Source organism: Epinephelus fuscoguttatus, linkage group LG17, assembly GCF_011397635.1.
Source record: "Epinephelus fuscoguttatus linkage group LG17, E.fuscoguttatus.final_Chr_v1".
In the NCBI taxonomy this organism is placed as follows: Eukaryota; Metazoa; Chordata; class Actinopteri; order Perciformes; family Serranidae; genus Epinephelus; species Epinephelus fuscoguttatus.
Genome location: NC_064768.1, coordinates 26,171,537 through 26,196,633, shown reverse-complemented (window position 1 = coordinate 26,196,633; position 25,097 = coordinate 26,171,537). Strand labels below are relative to the sequence as shown.

Here is a 25,097-nt window from a genome sequence, read left to right as displayed (position 1 = left end):
CTTATACTTGGACACAAACACCCACGCATGCAGATATAAATATAAAGAGGCTGTGACAAAAAAACACATGTGGTCATACTTCTGGTGCATGCAAATGATCGCTGTTGAGGAGAGCATGCATGACATGAGACAGAGTGATGTTAGAGGGCAGGGAGGTTTACTGGTCCTAACACCAGCAGTACCTGAGTTACATGGACAGGCACAAACTGGGATGGGAATTGATAAGATTTGATTGATTCCAATGCCACTGACAATTCTGCCTGTTGGTCTGATTCTTTATCTCTTTTCTTACTGAATCCTGATCAGTTTTCTGTGTGAGAGCAAAAGTAGACATACAGAGGTTGTCCGAATCAACAAATGTGTTTTATTATCTCTAAGTCTGAACTCAGTGTAGACACAGAGTAGAAAAAAGGCATGCATGTGACACAGTGTGACACTGATGTTAATAAAATAGTATATTTACCCTCAGTAACAGACCAGCAGTGGCACTAACACATCGAGTGTCAGATACACGGCATTCCTGAAATTTAAGCCCATGATGCTTAGAGAGACGTTTCAGTATCATGTTAACTGTCCGCAAAACACTCTGACATGGATAAAAGGAAGTGATAATCTTGGAGGTATACAATTCCGATGGATCGCACAATTTGGAAGCCGTTACAACTGGTTCTCGATTCCCATCCCTTGGCACAAAGCTTGCTGGGCTTCAGGGCCAAACCTTGCATGGCTTAGAAAACCCAACACACGTAGATTCAGTCAGTGAAACTGCATGACAGTCTCAACACAAATTGGTCTTACATGTACCGTGGGAATTCAAAGTGATATTGGGAAAAACAGCAAACTTTACTTACAAACACTGACATAAATGACATGTAGCATAAACAATGATTTTTGCTACAGGACAGCAACGGACACTGTACGTTGGACAGACAGCTCTCCCTCTGCCTGTGGAAGGCGTCAGGGGTTGGCGGTATCAGTCTCACCCATCCAAACGTCCCCGAAGCAACCCTGTCCCAGCTTCCTTTGCAGGGACAGCGCGTCCCTGTGCACCTCCCAGGCATCCCGCCCGAGGCCCATGGTGAGTGGGGTGCTGTTAAGACAGGGCTTGGTCAGGTAATAACACAGCCCATCATTAGAGCCTATTAAGGGGAGGGAGGTGGGAGCCAGAGAGGGTGGAGATGTAGAGAAAGGAAAGAGTGGAAGTGGGTGTTGAAGAATGGGGGAAAGGGTGTAGTGATGGGTGACAAAATGGGAGAAAGATGGATGGGGAGGTGACAAAGAGGTGAGGTGAGATGATGAAACATGCACATGCAACGACAGTGGAGAAGTGAACAAGTCTGCACACCTGGATGTAAAACAAAGCCACATTTTTATTCATTAACTGCTGCCTCTGTGTTATCACACACAGCAATTTGTTTCACTGCTGCAGTTTGAATTGAACACAAAACATTTACAAACTAGTCCAGACTCCATCTATCAGCTGTGTGTGTGTGTGTGTGTGGTTCAACCCACAGGTATACTGCAGGAAGACAGACTCTGAACAACACAGACAGATAAACAGGGCTTTACAGTGTGTTTTTGTGAGAGCGCAGGTGTCTTTACACCAGAAGCGTTTACTGATGTTCTTGTCAACTGAACACAACCAGGACTTAAATGCATTATATGTACCTGCTCATCTTTTAATGCTTTATTTTATCCAGGTGTGCTCCCGCTCTCACCTTCCCCCACTGCAACACAGTCCCACAATTCCTACCCATCCAGACTTCTCCAAACTGGCCGTTGCCCAGTTTTTTAATCAGCTGGAGGGATTCACGGGGAATCTCCCACATATCCTTGGTCTTCACTGATAAGTCGGCCAGCTTAGGCATGCCCCGCTTACAGCTGCCAATCAAACGGCAGCACAGTCCCGCCGCTCTCTCTGAGAGAGAGGGAGAGGAGAGACAAACAAGCAGGCGAAGGGAAAAAAAGAAACAAGAGGGAAAGAAAACAGGAAAAAAAGTAGCAAACGCAGAGATAAAAAAAAAGAACATGACAGGTTGCTTATGCGCTTATGCACCTGACAAGTTAACCCAAAACTAAAGTACAAAGACACAAGGAAAACTCAGCAAAACAGACATAAACACACATTCTGAGCAGCAGCATCTACAAACACAGACAAGGCAATGCAGCACAAACAAAGTTCATAAGAAAAACAAACAAACACCAAAAGCAAAGATATAGGTGGCCAAATCTCTCAGGTTGCTTTTCATGTTTGTGTCATGTGAAGTCGGTAACTGCAGAGTGTTTATTGTATCAACATATGCCACTAGGGGGCAGATTTACACTGACAGAGAGCAGAGGAAGTGGAGGGTGTGAACCCTGTTTGTTACAACAACTCAGAATCAAGCTGAAAGAATCACTAATGGTCAGTGGTGGAAGAAGTATTGAAATCTTTTACTAAACAACTCTGGAAAAATGGGTGCAATATGTCAAAATTCTGAGACCTGACTTTGTTTTTTGTTTTTTTTTAAAGATATGTTTTGGGCATTTTTAAGCCTTTAATGGATAAGACAGAAGAGCGTGAAGGGGGGAGAGAGAAGGGGAGTGACATGCAGCAAAGGGCCGCTGCGGCAACAGCCTTGTACATGGGGCGCCTGCTCTACCACTAAGCGACCAACGCCCCAAGACTGTGTTAAGATAATTACTACTTTTTAGTTATTAAGTTTTCCTTTTTCTCTATTGCGTTTTCCTCTGTCCAGATGTTGCAACATAAAGTGTGCAACTTTGTAAAGCCAAACTGCTATAAGCATGGTATTTACTTTATTTTGTTTTGTTTTATTTAATCTAATTTAGTTTAATCAAATGTAATTTAATTTAATTTATTTTGTTTTATTTTATTTTGTTTAATTTAATTTAATTCAATTTAATTTTTTATCTTATTTCATTTTGTTGTACTTTATTCTATTTTGTTTTATTTTATTTTGTTTTGTTTTGTTTTGTTTTGTTTTATTTTATTTTATTTTATTTTAGCCTTTATCTCTTTATCTCTGAATGCGTATATTTTTTTATGGCTCTTTTCTCATAGCCAACCCTTGAAAATGGAAATAAATAGAGTATGAGTCAGCCTAAATGAAAACAAGGCCGAGGTTTCATTTGTGATACAAGATTCTGTCTCACAATTTTTTATTTTTTAATCACTCTTGGCTCTAAAAAGATATATTTTTCTCTCTCTCACTGCTTGAATATTCAGTTGCATTGACTATGGATGTGATAAAGAAAATTAAAGAAATCCTTAACTAAAGTAAAAGTAAGTGTCTTACAAACAAAAGTTCTGTATTTAAAATCCTAATCTTGCCTGACCATCATGGGTTTACAAGACACTATTAAAATATTGTTGTAGTGATCAATCCAAAATACATATTATCTTACTGCTCAGTCCCCAACAAAATAATTTGCCTTTAGTCCCAGCTCTGACAAACAGAAAGGTTCTACCTCTGAAACATAACTCAATTTTTTTATGGTCATCCAACCAGAAGGAAATAAGTAGAGGTCATTTTACTAAAACATACATCCCTTATGTTGTCATAGGCAGGACAGCAAAATGAACCTAATTCCCAGATTATTGTTTCTGATGCATTAATGTAAGATTCATTTTAATATTGTTGATGCTGGTCAGGGTGGAGCTTAATTTGATTACTTACTGCACAGTTATGTAGATGAGTCGTCCTTTAACAAAGCATTATATCTTATAAGATGATCATATACTTCATTGTAAAAGGTAAATGTAGTGTAGTGAAAAGCACAATTTTCCCTCTGAAAAGTAGAAGCATAAAGTAGCATCAAATAGAAGTTCTCAAGCAAAATATGTACTGTAAAAGTACTTACTTTGCACCACTGGTAAAAGTGTAATCACAGTATGAATCAAGCAGAATAACAGGCTCAAAGTCTGTCTTGAATTTGGGAAGAGAATGATTAAGACAAGGTTGAGATACAATCCTTGGAAGCAGGAGCTTTGGAGCACAAAGGTGCAAAGAAAAAGAAAATGTAACCCTCGTATAACCCCTAAATTGAAGGAGAAGCATAAAATAAGAGGATGAATTAGTCCCCATGTGTTAATGTGTATGTTACCTGTGTAGTGCTCCACCAGCTGCTGAACTGTGTCAAACTGTGATCTCGTGGTGATGTAGTAGCCACCATTGTCTAGTTTGCGGATCTTATAATGCTTGACATGGTCTCCCTTGTTGTCATCCCAGTCACGGATAGACAGAGAGTAAGCACCTGTAAAGAGAGAGGAGAGGAAGAGGGAGGTGAATGAAGGAGGGGAGAGTTGGGGGAGAGGTGAGAGACAGAAAGAGAGAGAACAGGAAAGTTTTCACATATTTAGAGCAGCGAGTCTCTATTAAGAGTGAGTGTGGCCTCATTACCTTTGGTGGTCTCGCTCTCGCGTATAAGGAAAGTTCCCCTCTGGTTGCCCTGGCCCAGCAGCTGTCTCTCTGCATCCTTCCTCCCCATCTTCCCAAAATACCACCTGTAACCATGACAACAGCACATGGGTCACCACAGCAACAGCACACATCCCGTGACCTCTGCCCTAGGACTACATGTCGATTATCTGTCAGTTTAAACTCGTAGCACATGTAGTTTTGAGTTCTGTGTGTGTGTGTGTGTGTGTGTGTACTCACTCTTCGGCCTGTATGGAGTCGACAGGAGCTACGTAGTTGGAGGGGATGTAACCTGAGTTGCCTGTGTCCAGAGAACGAGCCTCCCACCAGTCACCCTCTCTGCTCAAAAGCACACACACAAAATGTGAGCTTGCCTTTACAACATTAGTCAGCTCATGATTTTATGACACATGATGGAGAGTTTGTAGCTCTATACTCTAATTCTACTTTCAACAATGTTAAAATTAAAAGGAACAATGACAAAACTGTGCTTCATTAAAATGAATTGAAGAATAAAAGGTGTCTAGACGACGATAGAGAAGATGAAGAGCAAATGTGTGAAATTGCTGGGGCGACGGCAGCTTTAAACACCCGCAAATTTAAACTTCAGCATACAAAGTGATTTTAGATTTCCGGTGTAGGACAAGAACTCTGATCAAGAGCACGAGCTCGTCATCATCGCCGGCAGCACTTGACACCTCTGACAGTTCACAGTGTTAATGGGTGACAGTTAATTGCAGCTTGTGGCACGTAATGTATGCAAACAAAATTAATTACCTTTTGGGAGTCAAAACTGACCTCATTTAAAGTGACAGCTCAACACAAAATCAAAAATACATATGTTTCCTCTTACCTGTAGTGCTATTTATCAGTCTAGATTGTTTTGGTGTGAGTTGCTATGTGTTGGAGAAATGGGCCATAAAGATGTCTGCCTTCTTTTTGATATAATGGAGCTAGATGGCACTCAGCTTGTGGAGCTCAAAGAGCCAAAAAATAACATTTGAAAAACTTGACAGCAATGTCTCTTTCCAAAAATCATGACCCAATTACTAAGGACAATTCACAGATCTTGGTGTGAGCAGTTTAATGCAGGAACTATTTTCTTTCTACTAAACTATACTGGCCAACTGTATCACCGTGCAAAAGGAAGCGTGCATTGACTCATGCTTGTGACAGCACAATATGTAAACATTAATGGCGTCCTCCTGTGCTGAGCTGTAATGTAAGCTATCTCATTGGTGCTAAGTGAGCTAGCAGTAGCAGTATTTTTTTTTTTTTTTTATCATAGACTGTCCCTTTACGACATTTAATCCATATAGTTTGAAATCATGTTTCAGCTTCAGATGCATTTGGTCAATTACAATATTCTATGCCACAATCCTGTACAGAAATGTTATGAAAAGTTGTATTTGGGAACATTTGTACATACGTGTTGTTGATGATCTGGAATTTCTCTCCTTTCTGAAAAGTGAGGTCATCTTCAGTGCGAGCGTCATAGTCATACAGAGCTATAAAGAGAGTGACTCCACCACCTGCACACACACACATAACACAGATACACATGAACGCACACAACAAGACACACAGAAGTTATCCATTTAAAGTTATACACCGACTATCATGTAGGGTTTTACTGTTTTAAATGACCTGAAGGATACATTAAAGGTACATGAAAATAGTTATTGAAGTCAGGATTCCTCCTGTCCACAGTGGATGTGAGGAGATCCCTTCATTGCACGATTCCAGTGTAAGAGATGAGGGGCAGTCTGAGTTATACTGTACAAATCAAATGGGTATCTTCCAAAGTTACAGTCTTCTTAGTACCTCTTTATGTTACTATCCCAGTCAGGAAACACAGATTGTACTTTGAAAGTTATCCATTAGATTTGTCTAAATGAGACTGCTGAAGCCTAAATGACTGGATTTTAAAATGCATTTCTGCACAAAACCTCCATCGCTTTTAATAAATTGCAACTATGAGGAAAACACTTCAGGGCCAGTATGGACAGGAGCAATCAATAACTCCTTCAACGTAGCCTACATATGAACATGTGAGTATTGTTTTAAGACAGACTTTAAAAAAAAGGGGGGGCATCATTTTTCATCATTCTACATGTTTGTCATGTTTATATAATATTCTGAATCATGTTTTGGTGGAGAAACATCACAGCGTACCATCAAGACTCTTACAAGATATATTTATCTGATCATTATAGTACCAAAGATATAATTTTAAGATAAAAACAAATGTCACTGAAGAAGCCCTGGGTTAGAAAACTATACTTGTTAATATGCATATTGATTTTCATAATATAAGACCATTATACTTGCACACACACACACACACACACACACACACACACACACACACACACACACTGAGTCCTACTTGCTATACCTCCAGGCCGCTGGTGTGTGTTGGTGTTTGGGAAGATGGTGCTTGAAGAGAAGCCCTTGTTGAAGTCTGGGATGGTCTGAGTGGGGTCGGGACAGTAACGGCCCGGAGTCAAGGCCGAGGACAACCCTCCATCTGCGTTGCTAGGAGACTGATCCGTAACGTCTACTGCTGCTGTTGATGTTAGTGCTGCCTTGGCGGACTTCTTCTGCTTGCAACAGGTACACCCCATAATAACCACCACGGAGACAGCGTCTGTGAAGGCAAGCAGAGTTAAAGAAACATGGCACAACTTTGTCAGTATGTAAAATGTCAGTTTTACTTCTCTGCGTTGCTGCTTGATGCTGATGATGATTAAAGCTGTATGTAGTTTGTAAAAGCATTTTACTTGGTATAAGTACAACACAATAATCTTTAGTAACAATGTGTTTGTTTAAAAGTTGGTTCAGAATTTAAAAGAAGTGCCTAGTATGAGTTAGGGGCTGGCAGGTTGTGTCTGAGGTTACTAAGCAAACCTAACTGTATCATAGTCTATTTGCAGGGCTGATCTTCTTCCAGGCGCTGTTTATAAGTATGTGAGCATATGGTCCTACATTTCCCATAATGCAACTTGATAACCTTTTCCCTTAGACCACTGCTGCCTGATAAACAAACACCCCAAACTCCATACATCCAGTTTGCAACAACAGCCCTCTGTTATTTATATTTTCAAACCTGGATCCTGTTTCCACCAGACTCCATTTAAATAAACAGTCATTTTAGTGTGTATAGAGCCAGCATGATTTCACATCTAACTGGGTGAATGAAGGATTTATTTCAACTAAACTAGAGTTGGTGATTGGCAGAATAGTGGAGAGACAAACCAAGATGGCTTCTGTGAGTTTTGTTTTGTTTTTGTCGACTTTAAACGAAGAGCGTTTTACGATGATAAAATCACTGTTTATTTGAATGGAGTCTGGTGGGTTGGGTCATGGTGAGTTTGTGGCTGTTTCTGGTTAAACAAAAAAGATTTTAAGGTCTATTTATGAAGGGATACTTTCCATAAATTCTCTGACAGTAATAATCTAGGCCTGTAAGTGGCAAAAACAATCACTTTTAGTGGACGTAAAATGACGGTGTAAACATGCCCTAAGGGGTCTCAATTAATACTTGATTGGTTTCATAAACTGTTGTTCCCATTAGTCACTAGACACAAAAAAATGGGAAAATAGAATAGAAATCTCCTCCAGTCACAGATGGCATTATATAACTGTCTTCACAATAAACTGACTACATGTGTAAAATTGATGGAGTGTACCTTTAAGTACAGTAATGACTCAACTACCCAATTAATCATATTATCAGTGCTCCACACATCATAGAGATCATTTTAAAATTACTTTAAATAATCTAAGTCATGTCTACACAACCTGAGTTTTCAAACACAAGCTGATAGAAAGTGAAAGCAACACACATCAACAGCACACAGGAGGTCACTAAACTGAGGAGAACTGTCGAGAGAGAAGCAACAAACTTTAAATAACAAAAACTCAACTTCCCTAGAGCAGGAGGAGGAAGAGCGGAAGTGAGAGGTAAGGCGGGAAGGAGAAGTTAACTTTTTCCTCACCTGATGTCTTCCTCAGTCAGATCATCTGTCAATCACCATCGCCACTGGAACAAAAAAAAAAAAAGGAGGGGAGTAGTGAGTGACAAGGGGTGGAATGAGAGAGCAGGGCAGGAGAGGATGAGTGGCAGAGCACCGGAGAGGGAAAAGGTTTTGGAGGATGTGAGAGAAAAGGCTCAAAAGCGTTAAAGCATGAATAAAGAGATGCGTGAAGGGAAACGCGAGGAGACAGAGAAGTTCGGAAAAAAAAAACAGAGGCAGCTCGAGATAAGGAGAGACAGAGAGAGAGAGATGTGAGGTTAGCCACTTCCCTTTTTGCTTTGCAGTTTCGAGAAGGGGTACTCAGTCATTCTCTTCTCTCTGGTCAACAGCTGTGTGTGTGCATGGGTGTGTGTGCGTGTGCGTGTGCGTGTGTGTATGTGTGTGCGTTTGTGGTGAAAGAGACCTGTAAATGTCATCACTGGACAGAGATAACTGACACAAAGTGACAGTCACTGACAGTGTGAAATTTGTTTCACAAAGATCATTATGTGCACACATGTACGCAATCCTGACTTCCAGTTTTGAGCGGGCCGCAGTGCTTCAATAGAGCAAAAGCTGGTGCCAGCATCAAGAGGAAATAACATACAGAGAGGACTGTAAAACATTTTAATTGCGTGCTGGCTTTCCTGATCAACAAGAGTCTGTTTTTTTTTCACTATGATATCTGCAGGAAAACAAATCTGCGTACTGCTAAGTGCCAGTGTGGACATTCTTCAAGTGCCAGTCGACAGTTTATTAGGCACACCTATCTTAAAGCAAAAGTTTGACATTTTAGGATATACTATTATTTGCTTTCTGGCAGAGTTAGGTGAAAGGATTTATATCACTTGTTTCTGTACAGTAAATATGAAGCTGCAGCCAGCACTAAGTTAGCTTAGCTTAGCATAAACACTTGAAAAGGTACAGTCACACTGAGGCGATATCTTGGTTGAATGTAGGAAGTGCTGGGTGTGATGCACGCGGAAAGCTAGTTTGCTAGCTAATGTTAGCTAGCTTGCAATATATACAGTTAAATATGTTACTGATACAGTTTCCATTGTGTTACATTCCATCCCTGTCTCTGAGCTCACCCAGCCAGACAGCATCTCTCATTTGGGACAGTTTGTATTTTTCATGACCAGTATCATACAGTATCAGCTAGTTAAACACAGCGGCAATCAATATGTCCTCCACACATACTTCTTTGCCAGTGGTACAGGGCATGACTTAGCTGGCCAAAGCTGAACTCCATGTGATGCAAAGAAACAAATTTGCTTTGCCACTGGATGTGAATGTTTTTTCACCCTTTCGCTCACAAGGTGAAGACAAATATTTGTTATAATAATTTCAGTCATGTGTGACTGCGCTCAAACAGGGATACTGGCAGGCCTAAAGGGCCGTAATGTTGTGTCTTATTTGTTTAATTAAAACAAAAACAAGCTACTCCTTTAAATGATGCAGTCTCATTCGGGCTGGGCAATATGGAGAAAATATAATATTACAATATCATTGACCAAGAACCTCAATAATGTAATTGCGACAATATTTTGATAAAAAAAATCGTCCATAATGTGGATATATTGACTCAGTGGGTAAAGACAAATAATAGAACAGATAGAACAGTCTGATGAGTTCATAAAATTACATCACTTTACTGTAACGCAGCCTTTAAAACCAGGAAAAATATTCAAAATCTAAGACGATATCTAGTGTCATACTACAGTATCACTATAATGCTCTGCAATAAATCTACATTTACAAACATTATGATGTTGAGTTTTTATTGAAACTGTTTTTAAGGGGTGCAGATTCATTTACAGCTGAAGCAATTCATCATATAATCGATTGGTTGATCAACAGAAAGAAGAAAATCAGCAAAAGTGCCAGAAATCCCACATTCAGTTTTGGTCGCACAAAATAAACTATTTAATGATGTCACTATGAGTTTTAGGAATTTTTTATAAGTATGTTTCACTTTTTTTCCGACATTTTAAAGACATTTCAATTGATTGGCAGATTAAAGGTCCAGTGTGTGGGATTTAGGGGGATATACTGACAGAAATATATATATAATAAGTATGTTTTCTATAGTGTATAATGACCTGAAAATAACAATTGTTATGTTTTTGTTACCTTAGAATGAGCTGTTTATATATTAGGGTTGTCACGATACTAAAATTTCAAACTCGATATTGATACCCAGGAAAATATTCAATACTCGATACCATTTTTGATACAGCAGCAAAAAATTAAGAGGCATGTCATTTTTTAAATAAAGATCAGAACAGTAACATCAATGATGACAACAAAAAATCCCCCCAAAATAAATAACAACCAGAAACAAGATCTGTCTATACAAATGTATTTATCTACAGCCCTGCTTATGCTTCTGGTGAATTGGCACCATATTTTTGTTGCTGATCAAATAGAGTTGGTAGTTTAGGCTCAGGATGCTCCTGTTTCTACCTCACTATGTGGTCAGAGAACCAGGGGTTACGGGAGAAACCAAACATTTTTTCAGCTTCTATCTGTGACTTTACAGTTAACATAACTTTTCAGACACAAATAATTGTGTTGTCCTGTTAAACTAACATTGTCTATTAATGTTACAGACGGACATGACTGATAAAGTTTTCTGCTTAGCTCCCACATCAGCGTTAGAAGTTATATTTTAGTTTGATGCTGGCGACACAAGCTGCTCAGCTGCTAGTGAGGGGAGGGGCTGTACCTGCCGTCTGCAGCGTGCTGTGTTCACTTCACTAAATATTTCCAAAGAACGCTTTTTTCTTTATCATTTTTGACCAAAACTGGCTGCTCTGATCCTCCTGCAGCTGCGCTGGCCATATTACAGCAACAGAAATGTGTGTATGCATGCATAGCGTCGACAACAAGCCGGGTTGCAGTGAGGGCTCTGTGCCTGCCAGAAACTGCCTGTACAGCGCGTGTCCGTCGGACCCGTCGTGCCCACCAGACAGGCGCTGAGGTGGCGTGCACTATTAGTATCGATACTTTTGTAAATTAGTATTGTATCCCGATACAGTGTTTGAGTATCGATACTTTTGTAAATTAGTATTGTATCCCGATACAGTGTTTGAGTATCGATACTTTTGTAAATTAGTATTGTATCCCGATACAGTGTTTGAGTATCAATACTTTTGTAAATTAGTATTGTATCCCGATACAGTGTTTGAGTATTGATACTTTTGTAAATTAGTATTGTATCCCGATACAGTGTTTGAGTATCAATACTTTTGGCAACACTATTATATATACAATACATAGGGAGCGGGTCGACATCCACAGAGAGTACATCATCTTTCTACAGTCGCCCAAAACGGACAGACTAAACACTAGTTTTTGCCTTTTTGCATCAACCCCTCTGTGACAAGCTGAATGGCGTTGTAAAAACACAGAATTTTTTTTTAATGTAAAACTGTTTTATTCAGTGTTTTGACCACTTTAAATCTCCAAGGCCGACTGTTTTGGAAAGAAAGTAACCTCTATGGATCATTAGGTTCCCTGCTAAAAACCTCCTAAATGTCTGGATCTGGATCTGAAGTTATCAGAGTAAGGAAAATGAGAAGTTTTCAGCTGGTTGCAATCTGCAACCCTCACCATTAGCTGCCACTGAATGCTACAAACTGCTCCTTTAAACAATAATGAAAATAATCTTTAAATTCAGCCCTAGATTAAAATTCAGAGTCAATCTGGAGGCTATATTTTATGGGGTGCCGTTTGTAAAGTGTCTCACGCTGAAAATAACATCAACATTTTGCCACATTTAGCTTCAAACAATGTTTAAAAAAGTGTTGTGAATTTTTTAACGTCACCTTTAACCACATTTACAGCAATATTTGTTAACTTAGAAATATATTAAATAGTTAAATCTAAATATTAAATGTGGCACCTAAATGTTAAATATAAATATAAATGTTAAATCTAAATGCTAAATATAAATATAAATATAAATGTTAAATCTAAATGCTAAATATAAATGTTAAATCAAAATGCTAAATATAAATCTAAATGTTAAATGTTAAATCTAAATGTTCTGGGTGAAACTAAATATTTAGCTAATATGCAAATTCACACTGCTGGTCACCAGAAGTACCAAAATAAAAGCTCGAGATGGTCAGACTGTGTTTATAGAATCAAATAACGAATTAAAACCAACTTATTGGGGGAAATAAACACTTGAACATACATTAGCGTGATAATAACTACCTAAAATAACAAGAAACGTGTTTGGAGAAATTTTATTTGATGTGTACTTTGAGTTGTTAGTGTCCCTTCGGAGGGAATCACCTTGTTGTTCTGGGTAGAAAACCAGCGGAGTTTAGCTACATATATATATATATGCATATCTCACATTTTTCACGTCACTATATCACCGTTTAGACTAATCTGGTGTTTGTAAAGTCTATAAACACAATGATTGAACAAACATTACTATCACGTTCTGAAATTAATAACATGGTTATCGTAGATTAGCGGGGCTAACCGTTAGCTGTTAGCCCCGTTAGCGGTGTCTGTAATGACATCATCAGCGGATGTCTTAGTTACAACATGATTGAGCTAACTGGAGTAGTTTCATGTCGTATCCGACAATGGGAGGCTTTTAACAGATGACGCCCTGATAGCTTTGCTGCAGCCACTGATGCTTTCTAGACATTGTGATTTCCCAAAACTGAATAAATACCACGCATCGCAAGACAAAACTGCTTTGCTAGCAGCCGCTTAAGAGTTAATGAGTCATTACAGACACTGCTAACGGGGCTAAGAGCTAACGGTTGTTAGTTTAGCTTAGGTTGTTAATCCCTCCGAAGGGACACTAACAACTCAAAGTACACGTCAAATAAAATTTCTCCAAACACCTTTCTTGTTATTTTAGGTAGTTATTATCACGCTAATGTATGTTCAAGTGTTCATTTTCCCCGATAAGTTGGTTTTAATTCGTTATTTGATTCTATAAACACAGTCTGACCATCTCGAGCTTTTATTTTGGTACTTCCGGTGACCGGCAGTGTGAATTTGCATATTAGCTAAATATTTAGTTTCACCCAGAACATTTAGATTTAACATTTAACATTTAGATTTAGATTTAGCATTTAGATTTAATATTTAGATTTAACATTTATATTTATATTTAGCATTTAGATTTAACATTTAGATTTAGATTTAGATTTAGATTTAGATTTAGATTTAATATTTAGATTTAGATTTAGCATTTAGATTTAAAATTTAGATTTAACATTTAACACTTAGGTGCCACATTTAATATTTAGATTTAACTATTTAATATATTTCTAAGTTAACAAATATTGGTGACGTTAAAAAATTCACAATACTTTTTTAATCATTGTTTGAAGCTAAATGTGGCAAAATGTTGATGTTATTTTCAGCGTGAGACACTTTACAAACGGCACCTCATAGTAGCTTCTGATATTTAGTTTAATTTATTGATATAATTCAGTTACACAAAATTTTAGAATTACTTGTCTGTATGATGCAATAAAACCCAACAGCACCACAAACTACAGCCTCCAAACTGACTATAAAATTGATTCAACGCCTCTCTAAAAGTCTCAACTAAACTGAACATTATAACCTTCATGAAGGTAGAATTTATAGCGAAACTGTTGTATTAAACTGCATTCATTTTACCTATACTGTAGGTGCACTCAATAAACTGGCAACTCGGTGTAAAGCGGCTGTAGGATTCAAACTGGCAACCTTTCATGCTGACTGACCTCCAGGCTGCAGCCTCCCCACCTACTGAGGAATGTGAGGGAAGTCACACACAGGAAGAACAATACAGGTTGTGGCAGGGAGCAACAAAAAAAGAGAGTAAGTAATTCACTTTCATTATGAAAAACACCAGAGCTCCCAGTTGACAGTGCCAGGTTCGTCCCATCCACCCAACAAATTCCCCCAAAATTCCTTTCAATCTTTACAGCAACAAAGGCTATTATGGGCGACATCCAGGAGAGACTGGAGCAAAATATGCAAAAATGTTGCCCGCACGCAAATACACACTCATTCACTATCAGATCGGCCATCAGGAGAGCTACAGGAAGTTAGCCCTGTTAGAGTTTCCTGTCCACCCTTTGGATAGCTCCCCCCTTTTCCTGGAAACTGAGGACAGAGTCCACACACACACACACACACACACACACACACACACACCAGGCAGCTGCAGTGCAACAAACACCCTGAACTCACACATCTTCCTCTCTGTTGCTGGTTCTCTCTTCTCCGTGCCTACACCCCTGCACTATCCACCCTATCGCTGACTTTCTAATAAGCTTTAGAAAGGAGAAGTGACAGTGGGCCTCCTCCCTTTCATCCTTATCTCACCTCTGCTCTTTCTCTCACACACACACACATATACACAGAGAACTGTGTTGTGGGACGGCCTTACAGTCATTGTTCTCTGTTGGGTTCCTGTTGATCATATTTCTGTCTTCCTCTCTGCACACAGAAGCTGCTTTAATTCGGTAAATAGCACCTGATAATTCAATTGACCAGAGGTGTTTTCACACAAAGGCAGCATTTCAACAGTAAAGTCACACATGCAGTAAAGTGCACAGCCCACTGGACAAAGGCTTCACCAATCAAGCATGCACAGAGAGCAGAATTAAACATGCATGCGTGTATTGCCTCACCTTTTTCTGTGCTTTATGATATAAATTAGGTTTCTCTTTCAACCAGCTTCAAACATATAAGGTACCAGAGCAAAGTGTGTATGTGCGTGTGTGGGTGTGTGGTGGTGATGGGTGGTACGTTGGTGGAATTGGCACACTTTGCACTTGTTGCTACTTTATAGGTGTTTTGTAAAAGAGTCTGGCTATTACACCAGAGTAATTTAAAAACAGCCTAAGTTCCTCTTTGCTTCTTGAAACTAAGAGACAAAATGAGATGTCAAGCATGAGAACAGCATGTAAAGCAGACAAACACACACCGTGCTCGATTTTTGCGAGAGTTAAGCTGTGATATGTAGTCTGAAATATAAGATAAGATAAGATAAGATAGGATACACCTTTATCCCACAATTGAGAAATTCCAGTGTTACAGCAGTCAAGGGGGAGAGTCAGATTAAAGATTTCATTATTTAAAAACTTAAAAAACTATGTATGCAAAAAAAGTACAAAAAATATAAGAAACAGCAATAAATAATGATAATAATAATAATAATAATAATAATAATAATAATGAGCAGTGGATAAAAAGTGAGCAATGGATTAAAGTGAACATATTTAGTGCAAAGTGAATATTGTATGTGCAAATAAACAACAACATGGGGGACAGCAATGCTCATAGTGGTGTTTATAAAGTGTCCATTGTGTCTGAAAGTGTCCATGGTGCAGTTTACTGTGAGCAGTGCTGGTTATGTAGCCTGACAGCAGCAGGCAGGAAGGACCTGCGATAGCGATAAATATGTCATTAGGCAATGAAAGATGTAGTGATATCCTTGCATACAATGTTTAAAAAAAAAGGTTCAGTCATGTTGCCTTTAACCTTATCTAAACTATGTTAAGCCTCCTGCCACCAGTAACCTGCACATGGTGTAACAATAAAATGGCCCAGTCATTATTTCTCCGTGATATAATTACCATGAATGCTTGCCTCTTGCCACAAATAAAACAACTACTTTTCAACAAACTCATTCCTCAGATATATCTCTGTATATTAGCTCCGTTATCTGTTTCAAAACTTCGCTGCACTGCTCACTGTCGCAGCAGATTTTTATAGCAGCTGGCAAGAAGAAATAATTAGAATACAGAAGCAGCTTCCTCTGGTGGGGACATGTGTGGTATTGGTTTGTTGTAACTCTGTCTGCAGCGACAGGCCCTCCGGCAGTACAGACTCATCTTTGTTAGACTATAAGCATCAGTGTTCATGCCAGTGACAGTTTATGCAAGGGTTGTTACATAAAGCTTCTTACCTAGCCCTAATGGTATGATGACATACAAATAGTTTGTTACTTGTTCAGCTTTTATTTTGGTACTTCCGGTGACCGCAGTGTGAATTTGCATATTAGCTAAATATTTAGTTTCACCCAGAACATTTAGATTTAACATTTAACATTTAGATTTATATTTAGCATTTAGATTTAATATTTAGATTTAACATTTATATTTATATTTAGCATTTAGATTTAACATTTAGATTTAGATTTAGATTTAGATTTAGATTTAGATTTAATATTTAGATTTAGATTTAGCATTTAGATTTAAAATTTAGATTTAACATTTAACACTTAGGTGCCACATTTAATATTTAGATTTAACTATTTAATATATTTCTAAGTTAACAAATATTGGTGACGTTAAAAAATTCACAATACTTTTTTAATCATTGTTTGAAGCTAAATGTGGCAAAATGTTGATGTTATTTTCAGCGTGAGACACTTTACAAACGGCACCTCATAGTAGCTTCTGATATTTAGTTTAATTTATTGATATAATTCAGTTACACAAAATTTTAGAATTACTTGTCTGTATGATGCAATAAAACCCAACAGCACCACAAACTACAGCCTCCAAACTGACTATAAAATTGATTCAACGCTCTCTAAAAGTCTCAACTAAACTGAACATTATAACCTTCATGAAGGTAGAATTTATAGCTAAAAACTGTTGTATTAAACTGCATTCATTTTACCTATACTGTAGGTGCACTCAATAAACTGGCAACTCGGTGTAAGCGGCTGTAGGATTCAAACTGGCAACCTTTCATGCTGACTGACCTCCAGGCTGCAGCCTCCCCACCTACTGAGGAATGTGAGGGAAGTCACACACAGGAAGAACAATACAGGTTGTGGCAGGGAGCAACAAAAAAAGAGAGTAAGTAATTCACTTTCATTATGAAAAAACACCAGAGCTCCCAGTTGACAGTGCCAGGTTCGTCCCATCCACCCAACAAATTCCCCCAAAATTCCTTTCAATCTTTACAGCAACAAAGGCTATTATGGGCGACATCCAGGAGAGACTGGAGCAAAATATGCAAAAATGCTGCTCGCACGCAAATACACACTCATTCACTATCAGATCGGCCATCAGGAGAGCTACAGGAAGTTAGCCCTGTTAGAGTTTCCTGTCCACCCTTTGGATAGCTCCCTTTTCCTGGAAACTGAGGACAGAGTCCACACACACACACACACACACACACACACACACACACCAGGCAGCTGCAGTGCAACAAACACCCTGAACTCACACATCTTCCTCTCTGTTGCTGGTTCTCTCTTCTCCGTGCCTACACCCCTGCACTATCCACCCTATCGCTGACTTTCTAATAAGCTTTAGAAAGGAGAAGTGACAGTGGGCCTCCTCCCTTTCATCCTTATCTCACCTCTGCTCTTTCTCTCATCTCATCTTTTTTCTGCTCTTCTGAGATTGGCAGATGACCTCAGCACAATAACAGGGATATACAGTACACACACACACACACACACACACATATACACAGAGAACTGTGTTGTGGGACGGCCTTACAGTCATTGTTCTCTGTTGGGTTCCTGTTGATCATATTTCTGTCTTCCTCTCTGCACACAGAAGCTGCTTTAATTCGTAAATAGCACCTGATAATTCAATTGACCAGAGGTGTTTTCACACAAAGGCAGCATTTCAACAGTAAAGTCACACATGCAGTAAAGTGCACAGCCCACTGGACAAAGGCTTCACCAATCAAGCATGCACAGAGAGCAGAATTAAACATGCATGCGTGTATTGCCTCACCTTTTCTGTGCTTTATGATATAAATTAGGTTTCTTCAACCAGCTTCAAACATATAAGGTACCAGAGCAAAGTGTGTATGTGCGTGTGTGGGTGTGTGGTGGTGATGGGTGCGTTGGTGGAATTGGCACACTTTGCACTTGTTGTTACTTTATAGGTGTTTTGTAAAAGAGTCTGGCTATTACACCAGAGTAATTTAAAAACAGCCTAAGTTCCTCTTTGCTTCTTGAAACTAAGAGACAAAATGAGATGTCAAGCATGAGAACAGCATGTAAAGCAGACAAACACACACACCGTGCTCGATTTTTGCGAGAGTTAAGCTGTGATATGTAGTCTGAAATATAAGATAAGATAAGATAAGATAGGATACACCTTTATCCCACAATTGAGAAATTCCAGTGTTACAGCAGTCAAGGGGGAGAGTCAGATTAAAGATTTCATTATTTAAAAACTTAAAAAACTATGTATGCAAAAAAAGTACAAAAAATATAAGAAACAGCAATAAATAATGATAATAATAATAATAATAATAATAATAATAATAATAATAATAATAATAATGAGCAGTGGATAAAAAGTGAGCAATGGATTAAAGTGAACATATTTAGTGCAAAGTGAATATTGTATGTGCAAATAAACAACAACATGGGGGACAGCAATGCTCATAGTGGTGTTTATAAAGTGTCCATTGTGTCTGAAAGTGTCCATGGTGCAGTTTACTGTGAGCAGTGCTGGTTATGTAGCCTGACAGCAGCAGGCAGGAAGGACTCATAGCGATAAATATGTCATTAGGCAATGAAAGATGTAGTGATATCCTTGCATACAATGTTTAAAAAAAAAGGTTCAGTCATGTTGCCTTTAACCTTATCTAAACTATGTTAAGCCTCCTGCCACCAGTAACCTGCACATGGTGTAACAATAAAATGGCCCAGTCATTATTTCTCCGTGATATAATTACCATGAATGCTTGCCTCTTGCCACAAATAAAACAACTACTTTTCAACAAACTCATTCCTCAGATATATCTCTGTATATTAGCTCCGTTATCTGTTTCAAAACTTCGCTGCACTGCTCACTGTCGCAGCAGATTTTTATAGCAGCTGGCAAGAAGAAATAATTAGAATACAGAAGCAGCTTCCTCTGGTGGGGACATGTGTGGTATTGGTTTGTTGTAACTCTGTCTGCAGCGACAGGCCCTCCGGCAGTACAGACTCATCTTTGTTAGACTATAAGCATCAGTGTTCATGCCAGTGACAGTTTATGCAAGGGTTGTTACATAAAGCTTCTTACCTAGCCCTAATGGTATGATGACATACAAATAGTTTGTTACTTGTTCACCAAAGTTTTGAAATATCCACCTCCGCCCAATACAATGGAGGTGAATTTAATTTTGTAATTCACAAACTTGAAATACTTTCTACCAAAAAAGTTGACTTTAGAAAATCTGTCCTTGATCAGATCAGTGGATTTTCCAGAGTAACAGGTAAACTGTCTCTGGGGAGAGTTGTCACTGCTTCATTTTTAACTTTATCTCTCAGTGATGTGAGTACTGTAAATTTAATTTACCTCCATAATTGAAATGGGTTGGAGGCAGGAATCTGGATATCTAAAGACGTGGACAAATGAAACCAAAACTAAATGCATAGATGCTTCTTTTTCTTTTAGAATTTACTTAACCAACCCTGTGAAAAAAACAGCAATGAAAAAGGTATTTTGATCAAAAGTAGCAATACTGCACTCCGTTACAAATGTCCTGTGTTCAAAATGTCCTTAAGGTACTGACCTATTATCAGCAGATTGTCCTTAAGTTAAGGTATAGAACTATTATCAGCAGATTGTCCTTAAGTAAAGGTATAGAACTATTATCGTCAAAATGTCCATAAGTAAAGGTATAGAACTATTATCGTCAAATGTCCTTAAGTAAAGGTATAGATCTATTGACAGCAAAATGTCCTTAAGTAAAGGTATAGAACTATTGTCAGCAAAATGTCCTTAAGTAAAGGTATAGAACTATTATCTGCAAAATGTCCATAAGTAAAGGTATAGAACTATTATCGTCAAAATGTCCTTAAGTAAAGGTATAGAACTATTATCGTCAAAATGTCCTTAAGTAAAGGTATAGAACTATTATCTGCAAAATGTCCATAAGTAAAGGTATAGAACTATTATCTGCAAAATGTCCTTAAGTAAAGGTATAGAACTATTATTGGCAAAATGTCCTTAGGTAAAGGTATAGAACTATTATCAGCAAAATGTCCTTAAGTAAAGGTATAGAACTATTATCAGCAAAATGTCCTTAAGTAAAGGTATAGAACTATTATCAGCAAAATGTCCTTAAGTAAAGGTATAGAACTATTATCTGCAAAATGTCCTTAAGTAAAGGTATAGAACTATTATCTGCAAAATGTCCATAAGTAAAGGTATAGAACTATTATCGTCAAAATGTCCTTAAGTAAAGGTATAGATCTATTGACAGCAAAATGTCCTTAAGTAAAGGTATAGAACTATTGTCAGCAAAATGTCCTTAAGTAAAGGTATAGAACTATTATCGGCAAAATGTCCGTATCTGTAAGGTGTACTCGAAGTACCTGAAGTAAAAGTACTCAGCATGCAAAATGGCCCCTTTCAGTGTTACATTTTTACATTATCGGATCATTATAATTGATGAGGTGGAGCTTTAAAGAAGTGCTGGGTGGTATACTGCTTTAACCGATACCAATGCATAGCTAAAACAACAGCTGTAACTCTTAAATAGACATCAAACAGCGCTACGTTCACATGTAGCCTTGTTAAAGAGTAATATGAAAAAGCAAGCGGCAGTTGTTAGGGTATAAAACCAACAATCTGACCTGATAGTCAATTACTCACCATGTTATGTTGAATTCATGAAGAAAACCTTGTTTTACTAGCATGCCTCTAGAATCCAAGAACTGAGAAACTTCTTGATGAGTTGAAGTACAACAGCAAAACTGTATCAAAACATTAGTTCACAAACTCTCACACAACTCCTGCAGTATGATCTCAGTCTCATCTACCCAGTTGTGTGCTCACTACTTCTCAAACAAATGCATTTCTGCATAATCTTACTATTTAAAATACTTCTGTATTAACAGCGTCACGCATGGACGAGTAGTGCGCCTGGCCAAGCATGTGCGTTTGAGCTCTTCGAGCGAGGATGTTTTGCTGTTGCTAAATGCACCCAGTTCATCAAGAAGTTTCTCCGTTTTGGATTCTTTGTTCACCACAGAGGCATGCAAGAAAGTTTTCTTCATGAATTCAAAGTAACACAGAGTGAGTGATTGATACAAATGATTATTTTGTGGGTGAACTGTTCCTTTAATCTAGAATAATGCAACATGTTTGTATGTAGAATCCTAATCTGAAAAGTAACAAATACCTTCAGTGTATCTGGGGAATAAAAAAGTGGAGTCTCCCTCGGAATTGTAGTGCAACAGAATTATAAAGTAGCATTAAATGGAAATAACACTCAATAGTAAAGTATAAGTACCTCAAAATTATATTTGTAAACTCTGTGACAATATAAGGAAGCAAATAAATTCTGGCCCACAAAGCATTAGCACGCATTCAGTGCACTCTTACAAAATCACAATAACATCACCCTTCATCGTCACGCTCGCAAACATCCAAATCCAAATGACACACCCTTTCCTGCACAGTGGACTGCCGATAAGCTGCTCCCAGCGGGGGAATTCACTGCGGGAACACAGAGAAACACACACACGATTGTTCAGATCTGTTGAGTTTCTCTACTTTTACACCAGTTCTTTCCAGACTTTCTCCAGTCCTCCTCTTTTCATGTTCCTCCATCTCTTTTCTTACCCATCTTTTATTCCACGCTCTGACCCTCTCTCTCATTAGCAGGAAGCCCCACAGGATGCAGAGGGTGAGTGGAGCAGGAATGATAGGACAATGGGAAGCAAGCTGTCACCGAACCCTCACACGCACAACACACACTCACAGAGAAAATACACACACTCAGAAGGGAGCGGGAGAGAAACTGGATGGGGGGTGGGGGCAATGGAAAAGTAAGGTGTCTCGGCCATTGGGACGTCCTGTTTCCACATGATGTCATCACATCCTCCAGATACAGGAGTGAGATGGCTTGTTGGAGGGCATACATAACTTATGTTACAGAAGTTAACCAATCTAATCCTGTTTGTAAGCACTCAGGGCCCACGCCTATGGGTGCAACAAGAAGAGGAGTCTTCCTCAGGTTGTATCAGTGGTTGACAACAGCAAAGCCCCTGTTTGAAATGACAGATGTAGTTAACGCCCTTTGTCCAGGGGTGTCCAACATCAGGCTGCAGGCATGGGTGGATTATAAGACAATGGGCCCCTGGGCACAGATATGTAATAGGCCCCACCACCTCCTCGACAAAGGAGCAAGACGCACAGATTTGCATCCTTTTGTGATTTTGTGTCTCTTTGTAGTCATTTTATGTCTCTAAGTTTGTCTTTGTAGTTCCTTTACATTTTCTGTGGCCATTTTGAGTCTCTTCGTGGCCATTTTGTGTCTCTTTGAGGTCATTTTGTGCCTCTTTGTGGCCATTTGTGTCTCATTGTGGCCATTTTGTGTCTCTTTGTGGTCATTTTGTGCCTCTTTGAGGTCATTTTGTGCCTCTTTGTGGCCATTTTGTGTCTCTTTGTGGTCATTTTATGTCTTCTAATGGCCATTTTGTGTCTCTTTGAAGTCATCTTGTGTCTCTTTGTGGCCATTTGTGTCTTATTGTGGTCATTTTGTGTCTCTGTATTTTGTTTTTGCCATTTGACATTTTGGAGGTGAAGGCCAGAGGGTCTTTGATACTTTAGGCACCTGGGCCTGTGCCTGGTATGCCCATTTGATAATCCATCCATGGCTACAGGGCTCATCTTGGATAAGTTCTCAACAGTCCCAGCCCTCAGCTACTTGGTGGGAAAGCTGTGTGACGATGTTGACGGCCATTTTTTAACCCCCCTCCCAAACTAAAAAACCTATCCACACCGCCTTCCTTCCTGCCTGGCCCCGAGGCTAAAGACAGGAACTGACCTCGTAAGAAGAAACAGGAAGTGATGAAGTCCGGCCTTGGACAGCCTAATTGTGTTTTTTCCCCATCCGACCCTTAAAATTCCACGACTTCACACAGACACACATGCCACCTTGAAATCAGTAATGAAACAAAGATTTATATTGATTACTTCGAGGAAGGTGGTTGATTGTGAAACCTCCCTGCACCCTATCATGATGAAGGGATAAACATCTGACACCTACTGTCAGACCACGCTAAAGACACAGAAACACTTCAGATGGATGGACATGTTAAAGAAACATCCAGCCCTGCCTTTTCCTCAAGGTGGTTTCCTGTAGGCGCGTTGCCAAATAAATCACAGTCACATTTACTAAAGGAATATTCTTCCTCTGAAGAAAATTTAACACAGTCTGGCAGACGTGAGGCCTTCAGCCTAAATTACTTTCAGAATTTATCTGTCAGAGATTTGACAGAGGTGCAGTGGTACAGTTACAGACAAAAACACCAAGTTGATCCCAGCAGTCAACCACAAATCCAGATCCTGTGCTAAGCTATTGTTTGACCCTTTGACCTTTTCACTCGTCGATGAATGTTCTATAACTACAGCCTTATAAGTGATGATCCAAGCTTATAACTAATACGTTTTTATAGGAAGAGAAACCACTTCAAAGCTCTCATGATTAAACTCTGGTAAATTCCAGTCTTTCAATAATGCAACGCTGTCTGTTTGATTTCTAAATATCAGCCACTCTGGTATGCTTCAAGCATGAAGAGTGGAAGTACTGGTATCCGCACTCAATTAACTTCTCACAAGCAAACGACCCAAACTTCCTTTTATCGGACAGTAAACACTCCAGAGTTACCCAATTTTCAAAAACACTGACAACAGTCAACCAAGCTCAGCTACAGTCTATTTGAAAAAGGTACAGAGAGGCTCTGGTGGTGGTGGGCTGCTGAAAATACTCATCTAGGTTTATGTGGTGCTTTCAGAGTCCTTTTACCTACCTGGGTTAAATTAACACTGCAATTTCGTAAGTCTCTTTCACAGAGATGTACTACAGGCAACTTCCTCCACTCATACTGAACAGAAAGTGAAAAAGTTCAAAGCAGAATCCATTTAATAAACAATGTGGGAAAACTACCTGTCCATATGTGCCATATTCTACGTACATTTCTCACAGTTTGCCTTTAAATTATGAGCAGTGCTTATAAAACAACAAACCACACACTTTAAATATAACACAGTGACTACATGAGACGTTTTCAGACATCATATGATAAGCAGAGCAAACATACCTGGCACAAAACACGTCGTAATCCTGGGGAATCCTGGTGTCCCGAGGTGAGTGACTGCGGTGTCCGGTTGGCTCACGGAGAAAAGTCGCGAGCTACTGCGCTGAGCGAGTGCGGAGAAGTGAGCGCGCGCCTCGTCCGGAAGACCTTAGGAGCGGACTTCAGGCGCGCAATGTCCACCCAGAGGAGCGCGCGGGTGTAAGGGACAGTTGCAAAAAGACCTATTAGGATTTTATTTAATAGAAATAATAGTATTTTATCTACATTTAGGAAAAGTGGACAACCAGCGTATTAATTGAGAATGTAACCTACCTCGAAAACGATTCTCCTGACACTGGAGTTTTCAAATCAAATTAGCTTTATCAATGATTTTCTCGGCTAAATTGTAAAAATAGTGGTAGCACGCGCCAGACTACGTCACTGTAAAGGGTTGAGCGAGACTACTTTGACAGCAAACACACCAAAAAGCACCAAGTTGAAGTTTTTGTGGAAGTAGGTGCAGCCTGCAGCCCACATACACCCAGAAAACCGGCAGTAACTGCTGCTGATTCAGTCTGGGTGTGATTTCACTCTGATGCCTGGCATGCAGGGTGAGATGCG

General features: G+C 39.1%; 1 protein-coding gene and 1 long non-coding RNA gene across 7 annotated transcripts in view; one reads left to right on the top strand and one right to left on the bottom strand.

Annotated features, from left to right (window-relative positions):
- yrk (Yes-related kinase) overlaps nucleotides 1-25,021 on the bottom strand; it is a 32,063-nt gene extending 7,042 nt beyond the window's left edge. Inside the window, exons 1-9 of one of the 6 annotated variants that reach the window (XM_049601805.1) lie at nucleotides 24,501-25,021; nucleotides 8,423-8,466; nucleotides 6,820-7,071; nucleotides 5,851-5,953; nucleotides 4,662-4,760; nucleotides 4,404-4,507; nucleotides 4,108-4,257; nucleotides 1,754-1,918; nucleotides 984-1,139 (exon numbers count right to left, since the gene is read on the bottom strand). In XM_049601805.1, the coding sequence (XP_049457762.1) occupies nucleotides 984-1,139; nucleotides 1,754-1,918; nucleotides 4,108-4,257; nucleotides 4,404-4,507; nucleotides 4,662-4,760; nucleotides 5,851-5,953; nucleotides 6,820-7,048 (1,006 nt within the window). In that variant the 5' untranslated portion in view covers nucleotides 7,049-7,071; nucleotides 8,423-8,466; nucleotides 24,501-25,021. Of the gene's footprint in view, nucleotides 1-983; nucleotides 1,140-1,753; nucleotides 1,919-4,107; nucleotides 4,258-4,403; nucleotides 4,508-4,661; nucleotides 4,761-5,850; nucleotides 5,954-6,819; nucleotides 7,072-8,422; nucleotides 8,467-21,840; nucleotides 21,892-24,500 lie in introns of all 6 variants that reach the window. The other 5 variants (XM_049601803.1, XM_049601801.1, XM_049601800.1 and 2 more) reach the window with 5 other exon arrangements.
- Nucleotides 19,986-21,793, top strand: LOC125904432 (uncharacterized). Its single transcript, XR_007451450.1, has 3 exons — nucleotides 19,986-20,179; nucleotides 20,446-20,483; nucleotides 20,560-21,793. It is a non-coding gene; the product is annotated as an uncharacterized LOC125904432 (long non-coding RNA).
- Nucleotides 25,022-25,097: the final 76 nt, after the last annotated feature.